The sequence below is a fragment of the Doryrhamphus excisus genome, chromosome 5 (genome assembly GCF_030265055.1).
Source record: "Doryrhamphus excisus isolate RoL2022-K1 chromosome 5, RoL_Dexc_1.0, whole genome shotgun sequence".
NCBI classification, from domain to species: domain Eukaryota; kingdom Metazoa; phylum Chordata; class Actinopteri; order Syngnathiformes; family Syngnathidae; genus Doryrhamphus; species Doryrhamphus excisus.
The window spans coordinates 693,244-715,000 of record NC_080470.1 but is presented as its reverse complement, the minus strand read 5'-3'; the positions used below and the strand labels follow the sequence as shown (position 1 = coordinate 715,000).

The 21,757-nt window shown below is 41.1% G+C and overlaps 1 protein-coding gene across 4 annotated transcripts in view; it reads right to left on the bottom strand.

Annotated features, from left to right (window-relative positions):
- palld (palladin, cytoskeletal associated protein) overlaps positions 1-21,757 on the bottom strand; it is a 51,849-nt gene that overhangs the window by 13,364 nt on the left and 16,728 nt on the right. For 2 of the 4 annotated variants that reach the window (XM_058073165.1, XM_058073166.1), the window contains 8 exons: positions 19,246-19,421; positions 19,106-19,172; positions 17,001-17,118; positions 16,872-16,934; positions 14,928-15,069; positions 14,820-14,843; positions 12,689-12,808; positions 10,796-11,237 (listed from right to left, as the gene is read on the bottom strand). In XM_058073165.1, coding sequence (XP_057929148.1) covers positions 10,796-11,237; positions 12,689-12,808; positions 14,820-14,843; positions 14,928-15,069; positions 16,872-16,934; positions 17,001-17,118; positions 19,106-19,172; positions 19,246-19,421 — 1,152 coding nt within the window. Of the gene's footprint in view, positions 1-4,617; positions 4,869-5,344; positions 5,479-10,795; positions 11,238-12,688; positions 12,809-14,819; positions 14,844-14,927; positions 15,070-16,871; positions 16,935-17,000; positions 17,119-19,105; positions 19,173-19,245; positions 19,422-21,757 lie in introns of those variants that run through there. The other 2 variants (XM_058073167.1, XM_058073168.1) reach the window with 2 other exon arrangements.

The following is a 21,757-nucleotide window of genomic DNA, read 5'->3' as shown; positions in this document are numbered from 1 at the left end:
ATCAATCCATCAATCCATCCATACTCCATCCATCCTACCACCATCCATCCACCCATCCATCTATCCATCAAGCCATCCATCCATCCACCCATCCACACACCCACCATCCATCCATCCACTCATCAATGCATCCATCATCCATCCATCCATCCATCCATACTCCATCCATCCACCCACCATCCATCCATCCATACTCCATCCATCCACCCACCCACCATCCATCCACACACCCACCATCCATCCACACACCATCCATCCATCCTCCATCCATCCATCCATCTATCCATCTATCCATCTATCATCCATCCATCCATCCATCCATCCATCCACACACCCACCATCCATCCATCTATCCATCCATCCATCCATACTCCATCCATCCACCCACCATCCATCCATCCACACACCATCCATCCATCTATCCATCCACCCATCCATCCACACACCATCCATCCATCTATCCATCCACCCATCCATCCACACACCATCCATCCATCCATCCATCCTCCAGCCATCATCCATCCATCCATCCATCCTGTATCACCAAAAGGCCTCTGTGTCCACAGCAAACCATGATCATTTCCAGGAATAGTTTGGCAACTGGAGGCGCTTGGGAGCAGCTGTTTGATTCCTTTTTTGGCCGTGCCTCCCGTTCACGGAGGAGGAGGAGCAGCAGCCGCAAGAGGACAGGAATCCATTTTGCTGTCAGCTTCTCCCGTCATGACAACATCAGCTTGGGATGTCTGCAAATCATTTGTACTGGACAAGTAAAGGACCTTTTTTTTTATTACGTTTCCAACGGCGTAGAATTACGAAATTATTTGCTAAAAGATGTAAAGAATACTTGATTATTACGGATGTACTTGTATGTAATGGTAATGGTAATGGTAATGGTAATGGTAATGGTAATGGTAATGGGAATGGGAATGGGAATGGGAATGGGAATGGGAATGGTAATGGTAATGGTTTAATTTCATTTGAACATGCATCAGATTCCAATTGAGTGCATCCCATAATCAGTTCCCAGTTCCACATGTCCAAAAGGAGTAGGAAGAAGCAAAGCTTATTAAATCCTACCCCTCCATCTGATACTTTTACAATCAGTAACTGTTACATTTGTTCACTTCCTGCTTTCCTAATATAGTTTCAGGTTTGGTTTCTTTTTTCAATAATTTTTTTCAATTTTATTCATTTTTATTTTTATTTTTATTTTTATTTTTATTTTTATTTTTATTTTTATTTTTATTTTTATTTTTATTTTTATTTTTATTTGTATTTTTATTTTTATTTTTATTTTTATTTTTATTTTCACAGTTCCACATGTCCAAAAGGAGTAGGAAGAAGCAAAGCTTATTAAATCCTACCCCTCCATCTGGTACTTTTACAATCACTAACTGTTACATTTGTTCACTTCCTGCTTTCATAATATAGTTTTTTATTTTTATTTTTTTTTCTTATGTTTTCAATGGCGTAGAATTACGAAATTATTTGCTAAAAGATGTAAAGAATACTTGATTATTATTGAAGTAGTTGTATGTAGTAGCGCGGTGCAGTAGTGGTTAGCACGTCTGCTTGAATCGGGTTGGATTCTCCAGGGTCAACATGGCGCTGGGAAGTCTTCATCACTTTGCGAAAACATGAGTTTGATGTGACTTGATGTAAATTGCTCGTATAGAAATAAAGTGGATTGGATTGGATTTAAAAGATGACCTTTAACCTGAAAAGGTCACTCCATGAAAGAGTTTCATGGCCGATTCAGGATGCAGATTCAGCCCAAAAAAAGCGGCGTATGATTATATGATTATATGATCATATGATCATATGATTATACGGTATCTTGGGGCTCACACGTTTGCTCTTTTTTTGTCGGCTGAATGAAGAGGGAAGTTCCTCCGTCGTCATGCCGACGGTGCTGTTTGTGCTCTCTGAGCCGCAGCCAAGCGGCCCACAAAGCGTCCGTCTCGCTGTATCGCTCTTCCCGAGTCTCTCTCTCTCTAACTTTGTGGTCGGCGGGTATAAATAGCTGCTGCGGGTTTAATTCCCTACTTTTTAAACCCAAAGTTTCCAAGATGTTGTTAAACACTTTTACAGCGAGCGGCTCCATAAAGAGAACGTATGAAGAGCTGCACAGCTGCTTTAAGGAACACAAACTGTGTAAAATGCTTCGTCGTGCCAGCTGATGAGAATGGCGCTTTTACGAGGACCAGGCACCAGCTGATGCCAGGAAACTTGACGAGTGTGCACGGCCGCTAAGCAGAACCTCCAACAATGGTAATGGTAATGGTAATGGTAATGGTAATGGTAATGGTTTAATTTCATTTGAACATGCATCAGATTCCAATTGAGTGCATCCCATAATCAGTTCCCAGTTCCACATGTCCAAAAGGAGTAGGAAGAAGCAAAGCTTATTAAATCCTACCCCTCCATCTGGTACTTTTACAATCACTAACTGTTACATTTGTTCACTTCCTGCTTTCATAATATAGTTTTTTATCTATTTATTTTTATATTTATATTTATATTTATATTTATATTTATATTTATATTTATATTTATATTTATATTTATATTTATATTTATATTTATATTTATATTTATATTTATATTTATATTTTTTCACAGTTCCACATGTCCAAAAGGAGTAGGAAGAAGCAAAGCTTATTAAATACTTTTACAATCACTAACTGGTACATTTGTTCACTTCCTGCTTTCATAATATAGTTTTTATTTATTATTTATTATTTATTATTTATTATTTATTATTTTTATTTTTATTTTTATTTTTATTTTTATTTTTATTTTTATTTTTATTTTTATTTTTATTTTTATTTTTATTTTTATTTTTATTTTTATTTTTATTTTTATTTTTATTTTTATTTTTATTTGTATTTTTATTTTTATTTTTATTTTTATTTTTATTTTTATTTTTATTTTTATTTTTATTTTTTTTTTTTTTTTTTTCACAGTTCCACATGTCCAAAAGGAGTAGGAAGAAGCAAAGCTTATTAAATCCTACCCCTCCATCTGGTACTTTTACAATCACTAACTCTTACATTTGTTCACTTCCTGCTTTCATAATATATTTTTTTATTTTTATTTTTTTATTATTATTATTATTCCTATCTAGATTTATTTCCATTGAATTGTGGTAAGGCTGCACGGCGGACAAGTGGTTAGCGCGCAAGAGACCTCACAGCTAGGAGACCTGAGTTCGATTCCACCCTCGGCCATCTCTGTGTGATGTGTGATACTGGGGTTTTTTTTACCCCCGGTACTCCGGTTTCCTCCCACATTCCAAAAACATGCTAGTTTGCTAACATGCTAATTAGCGACTCCAAATTGTCCATAGGTATGAATGTGAGTGTGAATGGTTGTTTGTCTATATGTGCCCTGTGATTGGCTGGCCACCAGTCCAGGGTGTACCCCGCCTCTCACCCCAAGACAGCTGGGATAGGCTCCAGCTCCCCCACGACAGTATCACTCGGATACTGTGAACATCCAGCAGCAACACAACATTTTGGCATGACTACTATTTTGATGAAAAATATACTGAACCAGGGCTGCACAGTGGACGAGTGGTTAGCACACGGGCTTCACAGCTAGGAGACCCGAGTTCAATTCCAACCTCGGGCCATCTCTGTGTGGAGTTTGCATGTTCTCCCCGTGCATGCGTGGGTTTTCTCCGGGTACTCCGGTTTCCTCCCACATTCCAAAAACATGCTAGGTTAATTAGCCACTCCAAATTGTCCATAGGTATGAATGTGAGTGTGAATGGTTGTTTGTCTATATGTGCCCTGTGATTGGCTGGCCACCAGTCCAGAGTGTATTGAAGACAGCTAGGAGATACCACCATGGAGAAAAGATACCAGGGAAAGTGGATTCCATAGATGTTTCCTGACTACTGTTGGAATGTTGTCAGGGAGTACTTGTCTCCTGAGTATAAGAAACAAGCCAAAAAAAAAAAAAACTTTGTTCTGGAATAAAATAAACTTTGTAGACCAGCGTAATAAATTCATTGAAACCAAGCCAAAAGAACAAAAGAACCTACTCTCGAAAACGAGGCGGAAGTGACAATCACCCAAAAATCCCACCAAATTCTGGAGGGACTAACTAATGAGCACATAACCAAACAAGTCCAGCACAGAGTTGTGTTCAATGACTATAGGAAATCTAAGCAGGCCGAATAAATAAGACTTAAGCAGATATTGACAACCGAGACGTCCTGTCATCATCATCATCATCATGGTGAGTCAAGCCCCGGGTCGCCCTCAGGCAACAAAGGAGTCGCTGACTGATTCTCAAAAACCTCTCGACAGTGAACTGATCCTGATTCCAACCCGACATGATTGACGGCCCGAGACAGGAAACGCATCATCATTTCCCGAAAATTAGATTTACGTCACCATTGAGTCTGATGACAAAAAGACGTAACATATGAAACAATTACGGTGCAGAATTTGTCTCTGAAATTTTTTTTTCGGTAGAAAAAATATAATTATAATTATATCTCGGCGTTATTATCACTTTTGATCGGATTTGCTGTCAGAAATCAACTTTTCCGACGACCGCACACACATAAAGTAAGCGTGAGGCATTCAAGGTCTTATATAAACTTACCAAATATGGTTCCTTCCCTATGTAATGACTCATTTCATAATAAAAGTCAAATAACTGCACACTTCAAGCTTGAATTCTTGAGTTGGTTTTCCCGGGAATGCCATAAGTCATCATTAAAATGGGTGTTCCAGATGAACTTTGACTTTCCCAAAAAGCCGTTGCAGAAACATACAACAGAGAGAAAAAAAAATCCTGTCAGCTGACTTTCTCTTCCTGTCACTATCCTTGACTTTTTTTCAACCCCCCGGCGGCCCCCCGCCCCCTCTGCGGCCTCTAATTGTACACACACACACAAAATAGAAGCAGACTGTTTTCCTTTCAAATGCAGCACAGAAGGGGTTTTCTTTCTCCAACAGCAGACCCTCAAGGTTCTTTTCTCACTCGTCTCACGTTGCACTTCACTTGTAGACCGACATCCATCAATGCATCCATCCATTTGTTCATCCATCCTCTCACTTTTTTTCCATTCATATCACAAGGAATGTTGAAGAAGACATAAGAACGGGACAGGGATCAGCATCAAAGTGGATTAGCAGCAAGAGAACCATAGATAGTTTCCTCTAAGAAGAAATAAATTCAAGTAAGCACAACAATGCTTCATAAACATCCCAAACTAATCCAAGAAACCACTTCCCCCGTGTTGCCTTCACGGTACTTCAAGTCGAAACCAAGCAGGCGACTTCATCCCCGTGCAAAAAGCAAACAAAGGAGAGATTTTTCCATCTACCTTCCAAGTCCTCAGCCGTCGTTCCCTGCAGCGCCGACTGCAGCGTTGTCAGGTAGGAGCGGCGTATATGAGACGCTGACAGACGCCCTCCCTCCGTCTGCGTGAGTCAGGCTGTCTACACCCCCCCCCCCCCCCCCCCCCAAACCATCCACCTCCCTCTCAGTAAAAACTCATGGGCTCTTTTCAGAATAAAAGCTCAAACGGTATTCTTTGCTTTGTCTTTGAAATTGCGTGTTATGATTCGCATGACACATAATACCATCACGGCGTGATGGATGGATGGGAGGGATTGTTGTCACAAGTGTTACGCGATACGTTTCCATTGTGAACAGACGCAAGAGCCATTTTTTTTTAGGAATCTGTCAAAACATCCTGTGGAAAAATGGGTCATCGATTCAATGTTTGGCTCACCGTTTTGTCCTGACAATAATAACAATGGTGGTGTTGGGAGTTCTTTAAAATTGTCCAGGATGTCTTTTGTCTTTTGACAACTCCACGCCTTCACACGACAACATCATTCACAATTATGTCAAACATCAACACTGATTTTGTCATATTTTGCTGATTTAAAACACTACCGAAACGTCTTTCCAATGTTGTATTCTTGTGTTAAACAATGTGTTAAACAATGGCAATGCCAACCCTAACCCTGACCCTAACCCTGACTGTAACCGTAACCCTAACCCTAACCCTAATCCTAACCCTAACCCTAACCCTAACCCTAACCCTAACCCTAACCCTAACCCTAACCCTAACCCTAACCCTAACCTAGCCCTAACCCTGACCCTGACCCTAACCCTAACCCTGACTGTAACCGTAACCCTAACCCTAATCCTAACCCTAACCCTAACCTAGCCCTAACCCTGACCCTAACCCTGACTGTAACCGTAACCCTAACCCTAACCCTAACCCTAATCCTAACCCTAACCCTAACCATAACCCTAACCCTGACCCTAACCCTGACTGTAACCGTAACCCTAACCCTAACCCTAACCCTAACCCTAACCCTAACCTAGCCCTAACCCTAACCCTGACTGTAACCGTAACCCTAACCCTAATCCTAACCCTAACCCTAACCCTAACCCTAACCCTAACCTAGCCCTAACCCTGACCCTAACCCTGACTGTAACCGTAACCCTAACCCTAATCCTAACCCTAACCCTAACCCTAACCCTAACACTAACCCTAACCTAACCCTAACCCTAACCCTAACCCTGACCCTGACCCTGACCCTAACCCTGACTGTAACCCTAACCCTAACCAGGTTTGTGCATTTGGAAGTGAGCCCTGAAAGAAGTTTGGGATGGCTCAAAACGCTCGGTTTCAGAGGGCGTTGCAAAACTCTTCCTTTGTGATGTCACAGAGGAGCGGGCTTCCTTATATGGGCGTGGCTGTAGGTGTGATATATACACTCTCTCTGCACGCTCTGCATCTCTGTTTACTAAACAAGCTCTTATCGTACAGGGTCAAGCTAAATTATCTGATTTGTAGGTTAAATAAAAGGTAAATAAAGTAAAACAAAATAGTGCTTTTATTTTCAAAAAGTACCGTAAAGGGGTTATAAGGGACGGCGGGGTAACAAGGGACAATTTTCGGGGTAATAAGGGACAATTTTCAGGAATTTTTAAAAAATGTAATTCGACCTTTTCGGAATCGGTTCAAACATCCGACTCGAAAGCCGAACCAAAAAGTGCTTTTATTTTCAAAAAGTACCGTAAAAGGGGTTATAAGGGACGGTGGGGTAATAAGGGACAATTTCCGGGGAAATAAGGGACAATTTTCGGGAAAATGTTTTAAATGTAGTTCAGCCTTTTCATGTTAAACAGGAAGCTGCGTTTGGGTTGTTTTTTTTCAAAGAAGTATATATTCTTGAACAAATCGCTCAAAAATCATTCTCCCGAAAATTGGATTTAATAAGCTTTGTTTCTTCCTACTCCTTTCGGACATGTGGAACTGGGAACTGATTTGACAAAAATAAAAAAAAAAATAAAAAAAACTATTAAAAAATAAAAACAAAAAAACTTAAACTATATTAGGAAAGCAGGAAGTGAACAAATGTAACAGTTAGTGATTGTAAAAGTAACAGATGGAGGGGTAGGATTTAATAAGCTGTGCTTCTTCCCACTCCTTTTGTGAGCTGATTTGACAAAAATAAAAAAAATGAAAAAATTATATAAATTTCTTTTTTTAACTATATTAGGAAAGCAGGAAGTGAACAAATGTAACAGTTAGTGATTGTAAAAGTAACAGATGGAGGGGTAGGATTTAATAAGCTGTGCTTCTTCCCACTCCTTTTGTGAACTGATTTGACAAAAATAAAAAAAATGAAAAAAATATATAAATTTCTTTTTTAACTATATTAGGAAAGCAGGAAGTGAACAAATGCAACAGAGTGGAGGGGTAGAATAAATTAAAACAGACCGTTTTGGCGGGTAGCACAAATCCATGGAAATATAACTGGAATGGGTGCATATTATTGAAGATCTAAGAAGTTTTCTGCGCGGGTTATTGTGTGTAGCTGCTCTATAGGAGCCCACAACTCAATATAAAGGATAAAAATGGCCTAAGATGCTTTGTGAATAACTTTTCTCTTAGCAAAAAAAACTTTTTTTTAGCCTTGCTTTGTGAATACGGACCCTGATTTAGGACTGAGATTAGGATCAAGAGCAGATAAAGACGGAGATACGGCTCAGAAGCAAATAAGTAGGAGATGTTGTGTTATTGTGCATCTATGTGCGTCTTTATCACATCAGTGTTCAGCACAACGGAATGTTCTTTGACCGAGTGTGATTCCTCCGGTTTCCATGCTGTCAACTCTCAGACGTACGAGTCCACTCGGGTCTTCTGTTAGTGAGCCCAGCCCCCCCCCGCTCGCCCTGCGAGGAAGGTCAGCTAGCACAACTCTCTTCCTTATTTGGATACTTTCTCCATTCCGTGCGGGTCATTCCAGCCCGATCGACCAATCTCGCACCGAGACGCTGCGGAGTCTCAGCCAATCCCGGACCTGGCATGTCCATTTAAGGACAGCCCATCTCTCAACACTGAGAGCTAATATCACATTTTTTGTGTTTTATTAAAAAAAAAAAAAATTAAAAAAAAAAAACTCATTCAGTTTTTAACTTCCTTTCTTTCAACAATGAACCACATCCAATTTTGTGTTTTCTTTTCACAAAAAAAAAAAACCGCAAGCAACATCTCAGCAAGCCGGCGAGCGATTGTTAATACTTCATTAGGGACTTGATTACTTCCACCTCGTGAACACAAACACGCTGCTGAGAGGGGAGCTATGAGTCACGCTGAAGGTATTCCACCAATGCCGGCAACCGCAGCTCCTTGCTCAGCAATAGAAGGAAAACACAAGGAAAGAAGAGCTACGCTTCCGTTCCAGTGGATTCATAGCCTGTCAATCACTTGTCAGATCCACAACCAATTAACCAATTCACGTCTAAAGTGTGTATTTTTGTCTACCCGGTAAAAAGAGGTCATGTGTTTGGATTGGAGGAGGACATAAACACACGGACAGCATGCTAACATGCTAAGTAAAGGCTATAGCTAAGATTCCAAACTACTAAACACTAATCTTCTACTGTGCAGCAAAATGTACATCTTAGCTATGATATTATATACGTATGTATTGGATTTCATGGAGAGGAGCTAATGACTAATACGCATACATTTAGAGTAGTTACTTAGGAACTCATGAGTAGTGGTTAGGGCATAAGACTACTGTCTTATTGGAAAGTTTGACCAAATATTTAGTAAAAAGTAAATTACACTGCATGGTGCCCGAGTGGAGACCTCACAGCTAGGAGACCCGAGTTCGATTCCACCCTCGGCCATCTCCGTGTGGAGTTTGCATGTTCTCCCCGTGCATGCGTGGGGTTTTTTTTAACTCCGGGTACTCCGGTTTCCTCCCACATTCCAAAAACATGCTAGTTTGCTAAAATGCTAAACATGCTAATTGGCGACTCCAAATTGTCCATAGGTGTATGAATGTGAGTGTGAATGGTTGTTTGTCTATATGTGCCCTGGGATTGGCTGGCTGGCCACGAGTCCAGGGTGGACCCCGCCTCTCACCAGAAGACAGCTGGGATAGGCTCCAGCACCCCCACAACAGTATCACTCGGATACTGTGAACATCCAGCAGCAACACAACATTTTGGCATGACTACTATTTTGATGAAAAATATACTGAACCAGGGCTGCACAGTGGAAGGGTGGTTAGCACACATGCTTCACAGCTAGGAGACCCGAGTTCAATTCCACCCTCGGCCATCTCTGTGTGGAGTTTGCATGTTCTCCCCGTGCATGCGTGGGTTTTCTCCGGGTACTCCGGTTTCCTCCCACATTCCAAAAACATGCTAGGTTAATTAGCGACTCTAAATTATCCATAGGTATGAATGTGAGTGTGAATGGTTGTTTGTCTATATGTGCCCTGGGATTGGCTGGCTGGCCACCAGTCCAGGGTGTACCCCGCCTCTCGCCTGAAAACAGCTGGGATAGGCTCCAGCACCCCCACGACAGTATCACTCGGATACTGTGAACATCCAGCAGCAACACAACATTTTGGCATGACTACTATTTTGATGAAAAATATACTGAACCAGGGCTGCACAGCGGACGAGTGGTTAGCACACAGGCCAGGGTGTACCCCGCCTCTCGCCGGAAGACAGCTGGGATAGGCTCCAGCACTCCACGACCCTCGTGAGGATAAGCGGTAGAAAATGAATGATCAAATACAGGTAAGCCCTGCCTACCATCTGCAGAATGAATGAATGAATGAATGAATGAATGAATGAATGAATGAATGAATGAATGAATGAATGAATGAATGAATGAATGAATGAATGAATGAATGAATGAATGAATGAATGAATGAATGAATGAATGAATGAATGAATGAATGAATGAATGAATGAATGAATGAATGAATGAATGAATGAATGAATGAATGAATGAATGAATGAATGAATGAATGAATGAATGAATGAATGAATGAATGAATGAATGAATGAATGAATGAATGAATGAATGAATGAATGAATGAATGAATGAATGAATGAATGAATGAATGAATGAATGAATGAATGAATGAATGAATGAATGAATGAATGAATGAATGAATGAATGAATGAATGAATGAATGAATGAATGAATGAATGAATGAATGAATGAATGAATGAATGAATGAATGAATGAATGAATGAATGAATGAATGAATGAATGAATGAATGAATGAATGAATGAATGAATGAATGAATGAATGAATGAATGAATGAATGAATGAATGAATGAATGAATGAATGAATGAATGAATGAATGAATGAATGAATGAATGAATGAATGAATGAATGAATGAATGAATGAATGAATGAATGAATGAATGAATGAATGAATGAATGCCCAACCACCCGCCCAAAGCACAGACAACTGGCGGTGACGAGTACTCACAGCTTTGGTTTGGGTTTGGTAGGAAGCGGGGGTCCCTCTTTCCCAGGGGATGGAGACAAATTTCCAGGGGTCGGAGGTGGGATTTGGGTTGGAAGTGGAGGAGGAGATGGCGGAGGAGGAGGAGGAGGAGGAGGAGGAGGTGGTGGTGGAGGTGTGACCTCTACGGGTGGACTGCAAGAAGAAGGCGGCGTTGCAGGTTGTCCATTCGGCACGTAGCTTGTCTGCTCGTGTTTTCCCTCGGGGGCCGGCGGCGTTGCTGACGCGGTGGTCCACAACTCCACTTCTTTGACATGAGGAGGTTCCGCGGCAGGCTGAGGAAGCTTCTTGGGTGGCAGCTCCAGGAGACTGATCTCCGTGAGAGGGGGAGGTGGCGGGAAGGCCGTCGCATCCTCAAACCCTGGGCTATCTCCCGGCATGCCGTTACTGGATGAGTCCTCGGATCCTGAGGGGGATAAACATGAAGGAAATTGGAATATTTTGTTTGATTCCCGCTCCTGGAAGAAGATTACAAGGCTGTGTATCTTCTGATCTGAGGCACTTCCTGTTTATTCAAGCCTCGCTTTGAGTGCTTCGCAAGGCCTGCACAATCTAAAGCAACCCAATGGAAAATATTCCTCCACTTCAGTACTGTCGGCAGCAGTAATTAGCGTTTGAAGGTATCTGCTCAGTTTTGCTAGCTAAAGATAAAAGCAAACACATAGTCTCACAAATACAAAGGATACTTATACACGCACCCACACAAAAAAGGACTAACGTGACATCTGACAGTTAAGGTGGAAACATCGAGTACGCATATTTGAAAGGGTGCTTTTTTTTACAGCTGCGCTGTAATAAGACCCGCTTACTTGTAGGCATACAGGGACTGCAGATAAGACCGGACGTCTGTATTAGGTATTGTTGTCAGGAATAAACAATCTGGGTCTCATTCTATAATTTGGAAGGGTGCTTTTTCAAAGCTGCGCTGTAATAAGACCCGCTTACTTGTAGGCATACAGGGACTGCAGATAAGTCCGGACATATGTATTAAGCATTGTTGTCAGGAATAAACAATCTGGGTCTCATGCTATAATTTGGAAGGGTGTTGTTTTACCACTGCACTGTAATAAGACATGCTTACTTGTAGGCATACAGGGACTGCAGATAAGCCCGGATGTCTGTATTAGGTATTGTTGTCAGGAATAAACAATCTAGTTCTCATTCTATAATTTGGAAGAGTGCTTTTTTTTTACAGCTGCGCTGTAATAAGACACGCTTACTTGTAGGCATACAGGGACTGCAGATAAGACCGGGCGTCTGTATTAGGTATTGTTGTCAGGAATAAACAATATGGTTCTCATGCTATAATTTGGAAGGGTGTTTTTTTACTTCTGCGCTGTAATAAGACATGCTTACTTGTAGGTATACAGAGACTGCAGATAAGCCCGGACATCTGTATTAAGTATTGTTGTCAGGAATAAACAATCTGGTTCTCATTCTATAATTTGGAAGGGTGCTTTTTTACAGCTGCGCTGTAATAAGACCCTTTTACTTGTAGGCATACAGGGACTGCAGATAAGTCCGGATGTCTGTATTAGGTATTGTTGTCAGGAATAAAGAATCTGGTTCTCATTCTATATGAGAACTTTTCTATATTATCTATATTCTATATTATCTAGCTAGCAAAATTGAGCAAATACCTTCAACAGTAACAAAAAGTTACGGTTCTGTAGCGCACTTAAATTTAATGACAGTGCCACCATGTGGTGCTTTTTTCAGAGAAATAGTAGCACAGGCAATACAGTATGAGTGCACGTTTTGTCACATTTCCAGCCTTCTGTGTGCAGCGCTTCATACTAATACTTAAACAAATCCAGACTGTACATGAAAGAGGAAATATATCAGCGCCAGACCAACCTGAAGTGACGGTGAGCTTGGCTGTGCTCTGAACGGAACCATACGGGTTGGAGGCGGTGCAGCAGAACACACCTCCGTCTTCCGGAAAGGCCTCGGCAATCACCAGGGTACAGATCTCCTCTGAATTAAAAAAAAACAAAACACATTGAAGGCTACTCAATCCCAGACAGCTATTGCGTAACACTACTGTGTAACACCAGCTATAAAACTCAGACATGACAGTTTCGTAACAATTTAGCAGGGTTGTGGATGAAAACATTTTCAGTGTTAAACTTTTAAAATGGTAATGGTAATGGTAATGGTAATGGTTTAATTTCATTTGAACATGCATCAGATTCCAATTGAGTGCATCCCATAATCAGTTCCCAGTTCCACATGTCCAAAAGGAGTAGGAAGAAGCAAAGCTTATTAAATCCTACCCCTCCATCTGGTACTTTTACAATCACTAACTCTTACATTTGTTCACTTCCTGCTTTCCATAATATAGTTTGATTGGATTGGATTGGATCGGTTTGGGTTTGATTTGGGTTTGGATTTGATTTGGTTTGGATTTGGTTTTGGGATTGGATTTGAATGGATTTGATTGGATTGGATTGGATTTTGGGCTTGGGTTTGGATTTGGTTTTGGGATTGGATTTGAATGGATTTGATTGGATTGGATTTTGGGCTTGGGTTTGGATTTGATTTGGCTTTGGGATTGGGATTAGATTTGGATTCGAATTGAATTTGAATTGGATTCGAATCGAATTTGAATTGGATTCGAACCGAATTTGGATTGAATTGGTATTGCATTTTAATTGAATTTGAATCGAATTTGATTTCAATCAAATTTGAATTGAATCTGAATTGAATCCGAATTGAATCTGAATTGCATTTGAATTGAATCTGAATTGCATTTGAATTGAATCTGAATTGCATTTGAATTGGATCTGAATTGAATCTGAATTGAATCTGAATTGAATCTGAATTGAATCTGAACTGAATCTGATTGAATTGAATTTGAATTGAATTTGAATTGAATTTGAATTGAATTTGAATTGAATTTGAATTGAATTTGAATTGAATTTGAATTGAATTTGAATTGAATTTGAATTGAATTTGAATTGAATTTGAATTGAATTTGAATTGAATTTGAATTGAATTTGAATTGAATTTGAATTGAATTTGAATTGAATTTGAATTGAATTTGAATTGAATTTGAATTGAATTTGAATTGAATTTGAATTGAATTTGAATTGAATTTGAATTGAATTTGAATTGAATTGTTCAATTCAATGAGTTCAATTCAATGAGTTCAATTCAATGAGTTCAATTCAATGAGTTCAATTCAATGAGTTCAATTCAAGGAGTTTGTATGTTCGGCGGCATTATGAATTATCCTTACTGACCTTTTTTGCAGTACATTTATCCAGTGAAGATTGCTTTTATAGTTATGATCCCATATTTCCACACAATAAGTAAGATATGATAGAACCAGAGAGCAATAAAGAGTGTGGAGTGATTTCTGATTGAGAACAAATTTAGCTTTGTTCAATATTGAAATATTTCTGGCCACCTTATGTTGTATATTTGGAATATGAGGTTTCCAGATCATATTTTCATCTATTGTGATCAGAATATAGTATTTTTATTGAGTATATTCATCAATACAATAACAATGCTGGAAATTCTCTCAGATTTCCTAGACGAGTTCTGCTGAAATTAAACCATGTAGGGACCATCATGGGTTGATCTCCTGTTGTTCCCAAACGACAAGTGACGGAGCGACTGTTGGAATATGCTGACTTGCTGAGTGGAAAAAAAACGAGACATCCCAACCGGAATGTCGTGTGGACGTGCGATTTGTTTGTAATGATGCATTAAAGGATGCATTAGGAGGACAGTGGTGTAGTCTAGTGACATGCAGACTGGTGAGTCAGGAGCCAAGTCGAGATACGAGGTGAGGTGAGGTTAGGTGAGTCACAGTCTGGGCCGGCGAACGTCTGAAATGTCACGAGCGTGTGAGGCATGTCGATGTCGTTGTGATTCAGTGCCTGGTTACGACATCTGACGACACCAAGTCCAACAGGTAACTGCTTTTGTTGATGCAATCATGCTATTTGACGCTTGGGAAAAGACGTATGGGACATACCTTGCTCCGCTGCGGATCGAGGCTCTTGGAAAAAAAAAAAAAAAAAGACATATGTATTAAAAGATATGGCGGTAAATTTAAAATCTACCGTCAAAGAATGTGGCTTACTTTTTTGGAGAATACGAAAATCCGGGGAGTCTAGGAGCTCCTCGCCTTGGCGGAACCACCTCACCTGCAGAGGTGGGCCTCCACGGACCCTGCACTCCAGGACCACCACTTGACCCTCGGACGCCTGGGCATCCTGCAACACCTGAAAAAATAAAAGTACATACCACGTATTGATTTGACTAATTGACTACACAAAGTGAAATGTGGAGTCATTTGATGACAGCTTGTCACAGTCGAAACTTATTGATGTCATTGATGCAAGTGTTCGACTATTCTACCATCTTTATTTACACATTTTGCCTGTCTATCTGGTGACAGCTCACAAGCAAGCTTGCTATAGTTATCTGCGTAGTCTCTGGACCAAAGACTCCAAATGTGACTTTTTTTGTTTGAAATTGAATTTTTATTTTTATTTTTATTTTTATTTTTATTTTTATTTTTATTTTTATTTTTATTTTTATTTTTATTTTTATTTTTATTTTTATTTTTATTTTTATTTTTATTTTTATTTTTATTTTTATTTTTATAGGGTTAGGGTTAATATTTTTATTAATATTTAATATTTTTGCAGGAATATTTAATAATAATAATACTAATAATACTACTACTAATAATAATAATTTTTAAATTTTTAAATTTTTAAATTTTTTAATTTTTTAATTTTTTAATTTTTTAATTTTTTAATTTATTATTATACATTATTATTATAAATTATTATTTATACTTTTTTTAAATTAAAATTTTATTTGTATAGCACTTTTCAGTGTACTCAAAGATGCTTTACAGTAGAGAAAAAGAAATAGAAATAGAAAAAGAAATAGAGTTGAGTAAAAACAGAGTAAAAGATGCATTCAAATACAATATCCATACATTTATTCAGCGCTAAAACAAGGCTAAAAACGGGGCGGGGCGCAGCAGTCAGGTAGTCCACCAGTCCAGGGTGTACCCCGCCTCTCTCACCCCAAGACAGCTGGGATAGGCTCCAGCACCCCCACAACAGTATCACTCGGATACTGTGAACATCCAGCAGCAACACAACATTTTGGCATGACTACTATTTTGATGAAAAATATACTGAACCAGGGCTGCACAGCGGAGAGGTATATATGTAGTATTATATTGTTATTTTACTACTATATTGAGTAATAGGATTGTAAAAGTGACTATAGGGGTGTTATTTTATGTATGGAGGGCTCTAATCATGTTTAAAAAAAAAGCTTATTTACGTCTTAGACACGCCTGAAAACAGCTGGGATAGGCTCCAGCACCGATCACGACCCTCGTGAGGATAAGAGGTAGAAAATGAATGAATGAACTGAGTGGTTAGCGCGCAGGCCACACAGCTAGGACACCCGAGTTCAATTCCACTCTCTGCCATCATGTTCTCCCCGTGCATGCGTGGGTTTTATGAAAATGATGCCTATAAGATTTTGGCAGGTTGAAACAGGCTGAAGCGGGGGTAGGCAACATGCGGGGCCCGGGCCATAAACAGCCCGCAGGAGCTTTCATGCGGATTGGCTGGCCACCAGTCCAGGTTGTACCCCGCCTCTCGCCTGAAGACAGCTGGGATAGGCTCCAGCATGCAGGATAAGCGGTAGAAAATGAATGAATGAATGAATGGTTTGCTCCGTGCATACTTACGTATATATGTATTTAAATGACTGTATGTAAGTATGCAAGCGTATAGAAGAAGAAACATCTCAGGAGGAACCCTAGTTGACTGCATGCCATGACGTGTGTGTGTGTGTGTGTGTGTGTGTGTGTGTGTGTGTGGAGGCGTATGTATTACAACACAGCATTTTGTTGGCTGCAGGCATCGGGTCCTGTTCAAAGGCCCGTTAAAACATTTAGTGTAGGCCAACCTCACGAATCAAAGCAACAATCTACCATAATTCCATTTCCCAAATCATGTTCAATTCATCTTATCTTCATAGTTGGACTTACTTTTGTGATGAGAGGCGGACCTGAAACATCAACGCTGTACAGCGATGACACGGGGCTCTGTATCTGGAGGATGATACACAAGAACAATGTTGGGTGTTCCTGGAACAAGGTAATGGTATGTGGTATTACCCGCTGCGGGGGCTGCGACAGGGACTGGACCAACGTGGAGCGATGAGGCAGGACCTCGGGTGTCTTGGGCGATGACGAGCGTATTGTCAGGGACATGGAAGTGGTTTTCTTCTGCAGTCTAAAAAAAAAAATAAAGTTTTTTTTTAAATTTATAGTCCCATTTGAAACTATTTTGAACACATTTAGGAACACTGTTTTGTGTGTGCGTAGCTTTAATGCTAATGAGCTGTCAAATATAATTATCATATATCACATACAGTCGCTTCATTGGTTCCATTTCCACAATATAGTATTCATTCATTCATTTTCTACCACTTATCCTCACAAGGGTTGCAGGGGTGCTGGAGCCTATCCCAGCTGTCTTCGGAGAAGAGGCGGGGTACACCCTGGACTGGTGGCCAGCCAATCACAGGGCACATATAGACAAACAACCATTCACACTCACATTCATACCTATGGACAATTTGGAGTCATGCTAACATGCTAACTCCACACAGAGAGGGTGGAATTGAACTCGGGTCTCCTAGCTATGAGGCCTACGTGCAAACCACTCATCCCTGGTTCAGTATATTTTTCATGGAAATAGTAGTCATGCCAAAATGTTGTGTTGCTGCTGGATGTTCATAGTATCCGAGTGATACTGTTGTGGGGGTGCTGGAGCCTATCCCAGCTGTCTTCGGGCGAGAGGCGGGGTACACCCTGGACTGGTGGCCAGGCCAATCACAGGGCACATATAGACAAACAACCATTCACACTCACATTCATACCTATGGACAATTAGGAGTCACGCTAACATGCTAACTCCACACAGAGATCGAACCTGGGTCTCCTAGCTATGTGGCAGAATATGAAATTGTGTACCTTTTTCTAACAATTACTCAGGGGTATTAATTGTTATAAAAATTGCATGGAGTGCCGCATGAAAGCTCCTGCGGGCTGTTTAAGGCCCCGGCCCCACATGTTGCCTACCCCCGCTTTAGCCTGTTTCAACCTGCCAAAATCTTATAGGCATCATTTTCATAAAACCCACGCATGCACGGGGAGAACATGCAAACTCCACACAGAGATGGCCGAGGGTGGGATTGAACTCAGGTCTCCTAGCTGTGAGGCCTACGTGCTAACCACTCGTCCACCATGCAGCCCGGGTTCAGTATATTTTTCATGAAAATAGTAGTCATGCCAAAATGTCGTGTTGCTGCTGGATGTTCACAGTATCCGAGTGATACTGTCATGGGGGTGCCAGCCAATCACAGGGCACATATAGACAAACAACCATTCACACTCACATTCATACCTATGGACAATTTGGAGTGGCTAATTAACCTAGCATGTTTTTGGAATGTGGGAGGAAACCGGAGTACCCGGAGAAAACCCACGCATGCACGGGGAGAACATGCAAACTCCACACAGAGATGGCCGAGGGTGGAATTGAACCCTGGTCTCCTAGCTGTGAGGTCTGCACGCTAACCACTCGACCGCCGTGCAGCCCATATGGGATTCAATGTTAATAAATTGAATATTTTCATAGTTAGAACATAATCAAAAATGGCCAGTAAATAGAGCAGGGGTGGGAAAACTACGGCCCGGGGCCACATGCGGCCCGCCAAGCGTTTGAATCCGGCCCGCCACTTGCTTTGTAAGTATTTCAACTTTTAACATACAAACTGGCAAACTGAGTGTAAAACTGTAAAATTAAATTACATCGTAGTAGTTTGATGTGGTGTGATGTTTAAAGTGCTCCTGATTGGACAAATAATAATTGGACAAATAATTCAAGGAAAATTATAAGGAATAAATTAAATAAATATATGTTCTGGCTCCCCGGACAATTTTGTTAACTCAATGCGGCCCACGAGTCAAAATATTTGCCCACCCCTGATCAAGAGGGACAGCTTTTGAAAACTGGCTGGAAGAAAACGTACCACTTCCACATGGGATGGGAGGATCTTTTTTTTTTTCACTCTATGATGTGGGACATACCATTTCCATACATTTTGACTAATAATAGACCATAGTAAGAAACAGCTATCATTTATTCTTTTGTGAAAAACCACAATATCGCGCGGGCGGAATTGAACGACGACAGGAAGAATGTCAACACCTACTGAGGCATGTTTCCGGATCTGGACTTTGATGACGCTCCTTCTCCGTCCGAGTCTGATGATGAAGCTCCTGCAGCGAGACCAATCATAGTACTCCGTTATATACACACACGGTGTAGCCGAATGAAGTAACCTTCGCCGACCTTCGATGTAAACTTCCGCTGAGGTGTTGTCCGCTCCGAGGCTGTTGGAGGCCACGCAGGTGTAACGCCCGGTGTCGTCCTCGAAGGCTTCGGCGATCACCAGAGTGTGCAGGTCACCATCCCTCCAGATCTGGATGTCGGGGGAGTTGTGGAGCTCGCGGCCTTCGCAGAACCACCTTGATGAGGACAAAGAAGGGTAGCCATCTTGATTGCGAATCAACGGAATTTGGAAGTTGAACTGAATGCTCGGTTTCATTTTTTTTTTTCTAACACTGGCTCCCTGTGACGTCTTGGGTTGCATACGATTTCACCGTATTTTGTGTAAGTAAGGAGTTGTTCTGTGTAGCATTATAGAGTGCGCATACAGGCAGCGTTCATTGCAGGTTCACCAATGTCCTTTTTTGGAAAAAAAAACATGTAATGACCACATTTCCACTACCGATATTGTGCCAAGATTGTTTACACTTAGTAAACATGGCGCTTCTGAGCTCCAGTGGTGGCTCTGACAAAGTGTGTCCGACAATGGGTGCTCCTACTCGGGCAGGCAAGGTGGAGGTAGCTCCTAACCACACTTCAAGGGTTCATTCTTCATTCTAACACGGGTAGTCCCGCATACGGTAAGTAAGGAGTAGTCTGTGTAGCATTATAGAGTGCGCATACAGGCAGCGTCTTACCTGCATTAATGCAAATAACAGGTTCACCAATGTCCTTTTCTCCCGCAAAAAAAACATGTAATGACCACATTTCCACTACTGATATTGTACCAAGATTGTTTACACTTAGTAAACATGGCGCTTCTGAGCTCCAGTGGTGGCTCTGACAAAGTGTGTCCGACAATGGGTGCTCCTACTCGGGCAGGCAAGGTGGAGGTAGCTCCTAACCACACTTCAAGGGTTCATTCTTCATTCTAACACGGGTAGTCCCGCATACGGTAAGTAAGGAGTAGTCGGTGTAGCATTATAGAGTGCGCATACAGGCAGCGTCTTACCTGCATTAATGCAAATTACAGGTTCACCAATGTTCTTTTCACTACAATTGGTGGATCTACCTGAGTGTTTTTTTTAACATGGGTACTCCCGCATACAGTAAGCAAGGAGTAGTCTGTGTAGCATTATAGAGTGCGCATACAGGCAGCGTCTTACCTGCATTAATGCAAATTACAGGTTCACCAATGTCCTTTTCAGTATATTTTTCATCAAAATAGTAGTCACGCCAAAATGTTGTGTTGCTGCTGGATGTTCAAAGTGGCAGGGTACACCCTGGACTGGTGGCCAGCCAATCCCAGGGCACATATAGACAAACAACCATTCACACTCACATTCATACATATGGACAATTTGGAGTGGCTAATTAACCTAGCATGTTTTAGCATACACGGGGAGAACATGCAGAGATGGCCGAGGGTGGGATTGAACTCGGGTCTCCTAGCTGTGAGGTCTGCGCGCTAACCACTTGACCGCCGTGCAGCCCTGCTTCAGTATATTTTTCATCAAAATAGTAGTCATGCCAAAATGTTGTGTTGCTGCTGGATGTTCACAGTATCCGAGTGATACTGTTGTGGGGGAGGAGGGTGGAATTGAACCCTGGCTGGTCTCCTAGCTGTGAGGTCTGCGCGCTAACCACTTGACCGCCGTGCAGCCCTGGTTCAGTATATTTTAAATCAAAATAGCAGTCATGCTAAAATGTTGCGTTGCTGCTGGATGTTCACAGTATCCGAGTGATACTGTTGTGGGGGGGGGGGGAGGGTGGAATTGAACCCTGGCTGGTCTCCTAGCTGTGAGGTCTACGCGCTAACCACTCGCCCGCCGTGCAGCCAGCATGAAGATATTCCACAGTCGAAAGCTCCCATTGAACAGCATGGAAGCGTCCCAGTTAGTTAATACATGCAGGAATGTCAATCACCAGCATTGAGGGTCAGAGTTCACAGGAAAATTCCGGACAGTAGACAGCTGCAGATGACGAACTCGGACCGGAAGCAGCGCTGAGATGGTTTTTATTTATTTATTTATTCATACTTTATACAAGGAGCGTCATTCTGGACCCGATATAATTAGATTTAAAAAAAAAGATGTCCAACAATATGCCTGAAATTTGACTTTTAAGTCGATTTAAGTAAATGTCATTGCATGTAATGTAATTACTTTACATGTAATTATTAATTTGTATGAAAAATTGTCAAAAAATCATAATATGTAATCTAGCACCTAATGACTCTGTGAGGGTGCGACAACAAGGTTTCTAGTGACGGACATGTGCGGCAGCTGGTGTACACACACACACACACACACACACACACACACACACTGACAATTGACTATATTTAAAGCTGCGGTACACAATTATTTTCAGTCACGCCCCACTGGGGGACAGAAATATATTTGTGTCCGCCCCGATTTGAAATACTATTGAAAAAGTGATAATATAAGTTTGTTTATCTTTAATGTACAGACTCAACTCGAACCTGAATAAGGAAAAATGCGACAAAATGGAGAGCAGTGAAGCATAAAAGCGT